At 42.7% G+C, this 7,691-nt stretch overlaps 1 protein-coding gene across 2 annotated transcripts in view; it reads right to left on the minus strand.

The window, feature by feature from the left end:
• The window catches only part of APLP2 (amyloid beta (A4) precursor-like protein 2), a 69,807-nt gene extending 62,793 nt beyond the window's left edge, over positions 1 to 7,014 (minus strand). For both annotated transcript variants that reach the window (XM_004689093.2, XM_012729703.1), the window contains exon 1: positions 6,754 to 7,014. In XM_004689093.2, coding sequence (XP_004689150.1) covers positions 6,754 to 6,858 — 105 coding nt within the window. In that variant the 5' untranslated portion in view covers positions 6,859 to 7,014. The remainder of the gene's footprint in view (positions 1 to 6,753) is intronic.
• Positions 7,015 to 7,691: the final 677 nt, after the last annotated feature.

A 7,691-nucleotide genomic window follows, 5' to 3' on the forward strand; every position in this document is an offset into this window, starting at 1 on the left:
GTCTCACCTGCTGCTCCCCTCAGCAGTGTACTTCCTCCATCTGCCTGTTCTGCTCCCCACTCTGTCTCTGGTGAATCCTCTCACAGTCCCTGCACCTCTGGCTTGTACCCCAATCTTGTATGTATAAATACATCTTTAAAAAAAAAAAAAGGCTACAGTAAATATAGGAAGTGTTAAAATTCAACAAAACTGGATGGTGGATATAAGCATCTCTAATATATTTACTATATTATGTTGGAAATACTCATAACTAAAAGGAGTGAAGTAGAAGAGGACCCTATACTCTTACCAGCTCATTTCTCAAGGTAAAACGGTTTCAGTCTCATGGCCTTTCAGAGACAAAACGTAAAATATTCAAACACGTCTGTTTTTTACCACTACCACTAAATCCCACATTTTCTTTTCCTCTAGGCTAAATATTTTCCTTATAGCTCACCATATTCATACCAAATATTTCATATTCTCTACCATCACAGCAATTCTGTTCCTGATGGTAATATTCCTCAACACAAAGTGCCAAGATCTGAATAAATCTAATGTGTGAGAGGTTCCCTGATGTCTCAATTTCACCAGCAAGCTTGTAACACAGAGATAATTTAGGTAAAAATGAATGCGTTCTCTTTCCAACCAGTCCCCAATGTGGCCCTTGCGTTGTTATCTAGGATATGACCACAGTCCTCTTCAACAAATCTTAGTCTACCACCACTCTACTAGTCCCCCGGGGGGTATAGGTTGGCTAGAAGGATCTGAAACAATTCTGCCCACTCAGATTTGAGGGTTCTCATGTGGGTGAACTTTGAGAAGATTTCTTCACCCTTATAAGGTGATAAACAGAAGATCGTTTCCTCTTCCTCTGGACCTTATCATACCATAGCATTGCCTCTATGACCAGAGCAGCCATTCTGCAAACACAAGAGGTGCTCAGCTTAGGAGGGCAGGAGAAAGGGTTTGACAATGCTCAGTAAGGCATTCTCACAGGTGCCTGGCCCAAATGCTGATTAACCTTTTTCTGGGCCACAATCTTAACCCAGTCATATTTATTTCTATGTCAGCTTCTTCCTAATGCTTTGCCCACCTGCTCCATCAGTGACTGTAAATCCAATGCTGGCACACTTTTCTCTTCCAAACAATCCCATACCCTGATTTTGTTAAGACTCCCCCCACATAGGGTCTCTATGGAGGCCATATTTTCTAACTTCAAGATAAAACAGACTTCAAAGATAAAACAGAAGCTCACTTTTTTAAAAATTTGCATATTGGGCCCTCCCTGGTGGTGCAACAGGTTAAAGCACAGCCTCTTCAACACAGCTTCAACCCCTGACCAGGGATGTGACCAACATGGCACAGTGGATCACCGCCCTTGTACCTCTGGTCTGTACCCCAGTTCTGTATGTATAGATAAATGAATCTTTCCTTTAAAAAATCTTGCATATTATATTTAAAAGCATTACAATTTCTTTTAAACGGGAAAATAAATAGGACAAGTCCATTCCCTGTAATTACATTCCTCAAAGATAACCACTGTTGGGGATCCCACTATGAAGACGTCCATAGCCACTTCAGCAGGTTTTCAATCCCTGACCAGGAAGCTGACCCATATGGTACAGCTTACCTCTCCTATCTCAACCACTCCTCCCCTCAGCAGTGTTATTTCAGTAGATCTACCTGTTCTGCTCTTTCCCTGGTAAATCCTCTCACCCCAACCTCCCAGCTCCTCTGGCCTATACCCCAGTTCTTTTATACATAAATAACTATGTAACAAAGAAAGATAATCACTATTAACAATTCAGTATATAGTAGTTCATAATCTATTGTAATGACTAGAAAATTTGTTTCTTTTAAAGAAAATATTTTTATCAGGTGGTTTTGCAATGGGAAAGAGGTAGGTAGACAAAAGTAAAAAGAAACAGGCAACCAAAAGACAAACATTATGAAACACCCTGGAAAGAGCAATCGATTTTAGGACATGATGGATGGCTTCACAGCCTGGCTCTGCTGCACCACCTAACAACCAAGGCCTTTCCCCCTTCTAGGTGAGAATCCTTTTATCTCACTAGGCTGTTTGAAACTTAACATAATGCACATAAATGAGTTCTGTTTGCTGGAGTTCAGTTTTGTTTTTCTTCATTTGCACATAAGAAATCATCTGGGGAGCATTTGAAAATGAGAATCCCAGATGTACTCAATGAGAATCTCTAGGGGTGGGACCTAGATAGAAATCACAATCAAGTGCATCTTGTTGAGTTAAAAAGCAGTATGCATACTTGTGTTTACTATCACAGTTTAGTATTAACAACCTCCTAGCAGTGGCTCAGCGAACACGGGTAGGATGAAAAACAAATGAAAAATCATATATTAAAAACAGATTAGCTATTTTTAAAATATTTCATTAAAAAAATCAATTATTACATAAGAAAAAATTTTCTGAGTAAAAATAATTGTCAATTAGACTTGATAAAAGACTGGAACCCACTTCTATCTGAATACACCCACATGGTTCACTTTTCATCTTAGGTCATAAATCAAGGCACATACATTGCACTAATTTAACTGTCAAGGAATCTAGTTTATCTCATAAAAATCAACTCATGAAAATTAGATAAGAGGTAATTTTGAATTCTAATAGAGCCCTCCAAAGAAACAATTACTGTACAAGGATTTATTCCAACCTTTTATCACATACAAAACTTTATTTTCTTTCAGTAGTTCATTTTAGGACAATTCAAATTTTTTAGGATCCAGCTTCAATATGCAATATATGCCACTTTTAGAAAATATATGTACCTGATCAAATTGAAGGAAATACGCCACCAAAATGTTTACAGTGCAAATTTACATAGAAAATGAGTTCAGATTTCCCCTCTTACTGTTTAATCTGTCATTTTTTACTTTTACAATCAATATGCAGTACACATATAATTTTTCATCTGTCATCTTTTTGGTTTTTTTTGCATGCTGTAAATTTTTTTCTTCCATTAAAAAAAAGTGTGAAACACTGGGAATTCAACAAGGGATAAATAAGAATCACAAAGGCTTTTTTAAGTTTTGATTTTCCAAAGTCAAAACAGTATCAAGTTAAAACTCTGATTTTTATTTTTGGGAAAAATAACCTTTAGCATACTACTGCTAAAAATTCTAAAGTTCTTTAGCTATAAAAATGACAGGTTTTTTTTTATTTTTACCTGTTACAAATTTTTTTAAATTTATATATATATATATATATATATTATTGATATGTATTTTATGTCTTTTTTCTTACAATTGACTGTTTTTTAATGCCACAGAAGACATTGGGTCCACTAACAAAATGGAGTACAGACAGTAGGTTTGATTAATGTATTGCATTGTTAAATTTTCTTAAGATGGTAACAGTTCCAAAGTTATATAAGACAATGCCCTTGTGCTTAGCATACACATCGAAATTTTCAGAAGTAATCTCTGATGTAGCAACTCACTCTCAGAGTTTGGCAAAAAATACAATTGATGATAAAGGATTGACTGGAGGGAAATGTGAACAACTGGTGAATCTGAAAAAAGGGTAAGAGTTTTTAATACACTTGAAACTATTTCTAAATAAAAATTTTAAAGGAAAAAATTCTGTTTGTACTTTTCCTAAAAACACCTAAGATCATATTGAAGTACCTCCATGCAAGTCTATTTTGAGGGGGAAACAGCAATAATTTAAAAATTATGCTAATAATTAGCTCTGTGTAGTAGAAATACAATGTGTGAATCATAATGCAGTACTTTTTAGTAGCCATACTAAAAATTAAGACAGGTTAAATTAATACATTTTGCTCATCCAGCGTCTGAGATGTTTTCATTGCACTGTATTTCAACATAAAGTTGATGATAAATTTTACAATTTTTCCCTTTAAATCTCCAAAACTTGGTGTGCATTTTACACATTTCAATTCATATGCTACATTTTCATAGGAAATACTTTATCTGTTTGTAGATTTCATAAAATGTACAGCTAAAGTGGTAGATCCACATAATCAAGTTGTTTCATAGTTAAGTTTTTCAATCACTTAGCTGATTATCAGTTTTTAATCAATTAAAATTAAATAAAATGGGAAATTAATTCTTCACTCAAGTTAGGCACAGCACAAGCTCAGAAGTCGCGTATAACTCTAAGAGACACTTCAGCTTTAAGATGAAACAAATTCCCTCTAAGAAAGACCTAATTAATAAAGTTTATATTTATCAAAAGACCTTTAACAGTTAGGACAAAATGATGACACTCCCATTCTATAAATACCCTGTAAAATCACAATATTCCTACCAAAAGCCTTAGTAGCTCAACAAGTCAAACCAAAGTTTCCCTATCCCAGTTGGAAATTCAATGTAAAGCAGGCTCTAACCAGTCTCAGGTGTGGCACTTTGAGTTTCCTGAAAATTGGCTATCAAATGGCCCACTTTTAAATGTGGCAGAATGATCTGCAGTCCTGGCTCTCAGAAGCCTCTGTGTCCATTGTATAGCATGCAGTTTCCACATAACACTGTCTGAGAATCCCAAAGAGGAGAAGGAACCCGAAAGAACTTGTCTCAGATTTAAAAGAGGAAATGGCTCTGAGAACAGAGGTTTTTTTTTTCTTTTTAAACAGGTGTAAGAGATTAACTCAGTCAACACCAAGGAACACTAAAGATTCGCCAATCAATAATTCTGTGCCAAGCAACTTGATCAGGGATTTGGCAAGAATCCCTTTGGCTCATCTCAATGGGGACCTTCCCAAAGACATCCTAATTTAGGCCATTCTCTCAATTAAAGTTTAGGGTGTCATTTGCCTGACAACAAACAAAACCAAGTTGTATACATAAGAATAAAATTCTGTTTAATGGACAAAAGAAAAAACGAAAGATAATTTAGTTAAGTATTGGCAAAAATATAGTTCCAAAAATCAAGAGTAACCATAAAATAGCATTTACAGAAAATGCTATTTTAGAGAAATGTCTAATTTCCATTTTCTAGTCTAACTTTTCAAATATACAATGTTGTGGGGAACAACTAAATTTACTCCACAACTAACCCTGATAGTTTTTCTTTGAAGATCAGTGTTAATATTCTGTTTCAGAGGGGGATAATATCCATTAAAATTGATAAATTGTTTATTTTGTACTTAATGCCTCTGGGAAAGGAGGCAAAAAGAGTGTGTACAATGATTTTTTGACCCCTGACCTAAAAATTAAATTCTATACTCCATACAAGTCTTTTTTTTTTTTTTACTTTTCCTTTCCCAACCCCTCTGATCTAGCTTACTTTCACCCAACATCATACCTAGGACTAGGGAGAGAAATCTAACCATTGTGTACAGAGACTAAAATCCCCATAATCTGAAAGCATGTATATGTAAGACGCATCTTCCCTATTTTTTCCCCTAAATGATCATACAGCTTTAAGCAGGAGGAATACAAACATTATAAGTCATTCCACATGGGGTTTTTTATATTACCCCTGGAAGTGTTTAAACATTCTGGAAAACACATTCTAACTTGGGGGTTTTCTTAGAAAGTTCCCAGTCAATGCCTACATAGTCAAATCCAGATTCACTTTTCCCTGAAATTAGCTAAATAAGCAGAAATCAATCGTCATTTCAAAACCAGCGATGAGGGAAAAGAAATAGACCACACCAGAAATACATTCCTGCCCAACAGTTCACGCATTATCTCCAGAATGCAAGTCAAAATAAAAACCCACTTATATACAGGAACAGAGAAGTGTCGGTGCTGCAGCTGCTTCCAGAGCATGCTGCAGAACCCACGCCGACCCCGGCAAGACTGCCTGCTCCCCCGGCCTGAACTCCAGCCCAAACCCAGGAATCCAGGCCACTTAAACGCCTCGCAGCACAAAGATGTTTACGGGGTTATCAGATGCAGAATTACTTAATTCTGACACCCCCCCAAAAGTACGATTAAACAAGTTTTACGACGTATTCCCTCGCGGAAATCCACTACAAAAAGGATCAAAGACAGGCGGGGGAAGCGGGGGGTGTTCCCCCTTGTTTACTAGACTTAGGCAAACAGCTATACTTAAAAATTCCTCATAAGGCTTGAAGCCAGAGCTGTGAATCCACTCGAGAGGATGGCAAATAGGTGGCTGCGGGCACACCCGCTCGCTGCCTGGTGCAGAAGCTTTCTCGCCGTGCAGCCCGTGTCGCTCGCTTCCGAAACACAGCACTTTGCAAGGGCCAATCCGACAAGCCTGCAAGCCACAGCCAAAACCTCCTTGCCAATAACGGCTGTATCTACTGCTTCCAGGTGGGAAGCCCATCACAGTCTGCGGGCAGCGCGCGGCACCCTCCAGCCCCGGGGCTGGGGTCTGTCTGGGGCCGCCCCAGGGTCCAGAGCCGTGGACTGTACGCGGAGCCGCAGGGCGCAGTGGCAGTCTCGCTTTGTCCCGGGGGAGGGCGGGGTGGGCGTTCTGAGCCGCGCGGGGTCCCCAAAGGATGTGGCGGCGCCGCGGGTGGGATGGGGGCTGGGGCGGCCGACGCGGCCCGCCGCCCCCCGCATCCCCGATGCCTTTCATTTGGCCTCTGCGGCGGCGGCGGCAGCCCGACCTCCAGCGCTAAGCACTGCGCCAAGCAGGGCGGGCGGGGGAGGGCGCGCCGGACCCACCGCAGCCCCGGACCACCTTCCCCTCCATCCCCGCGCCGCGCCCCCAGTCCTGTCCGACAGGGACCCGCCGCTCGGGCGCAGGCCGCGCTCCCACGTCAGGCGACAGAGCCTACGCTCGGGAGCTCTCCAGGTCCCCACCTCAACGTAGCCGGCCAGCGCCGCGGCAGGCGCGGTGAGCCCGAGCAGCAGCAGAACTAGGAGCCTGCCCGTGGCCGCCGCGGCCGCAGTCCCAATGGCCGCCATCCCTCGCCCGGTCGCTCTAGCGCTCGGCTCTCAAGCTCACTCGCACAGTCCGGAGCTTTCACCAACGCGACCCAGGAGCATCTGAAGCCCGTTCGCCGCCGCCCCGGGGGGTTTTACACCAACCGGAACTGACTTCACATAACCACGCCCACCCTCCCTGGCCCCCAATGCCGGCTCGCAGAGCCTCCCGAGACACCGCCCCCCGTTCCATCAAGATCCAATCAAAAGACAAAGAGCCTGCCCCCTCGCGCCCGCCCAGTCCAGGCCCCCGCCTCCGGCCGCTGGCGGCCCCGCCCCCTGTTAGGACCCTGCAGCCGGGAGGCGCGGGGGTGTGCGTGGTGGAGCTCTGTGGCCCAGGTTCCGCCCCGGGGTTGGGGCTCGCACTGGCCTCCCGCACCCAGCAACCCTAAGTGAGTGCGGTGCGCTAGTCTGTCCGCCTGCAGCTTCTAGATAGAGCCACGCCCCGCTCCCTCCACCCTTGCGGGTATTTTTCAGATTCCTTTGGGTACCGCCCTCTTTTTGGTTCTGAATATGGTTTTATTAAAAAAACCAGATGAATTGTTCGGGGTGCGGGCAGGTTTGCAGAAGGTTTCCCTGAGGCTGGGGAAGTTCTAAGTGAGGCAGCCTCTCCTCTCCCGACTCCAGTGCTTGGCGCGCCTCTCTCCCGAGCGAGCGCTGCTTGCCCTTTCCTCGGCGCTAAGCCGGGCGGTGTTGGACGCTTAACCCACACTCTTCAGGCCTCGACCTTACCCTTCTTTCCTAGTGTCCACTCTAACCGGAGAGCGTTGCTTCCCACTGGAGACCCATAAAAACCACGTTACCTTAAAGCCCAG

The sequence above is a fragment of the Condylura cristata genome, unplaced genomic scaffold (assembly GCF_000260355.1).
Source record: "Condylura cristata isolate star-nosed mole 26May11 unplaced genomic scaffold, ConCri1.0 scaffold00025, whole genome shotgun sequence".
NCBI classification, from domain to species: Eukaryota; Metazoa; Chordata; class Mammalia; order Eulipotyphla; family Talpidae; genus Condylura; species Condylura cristata.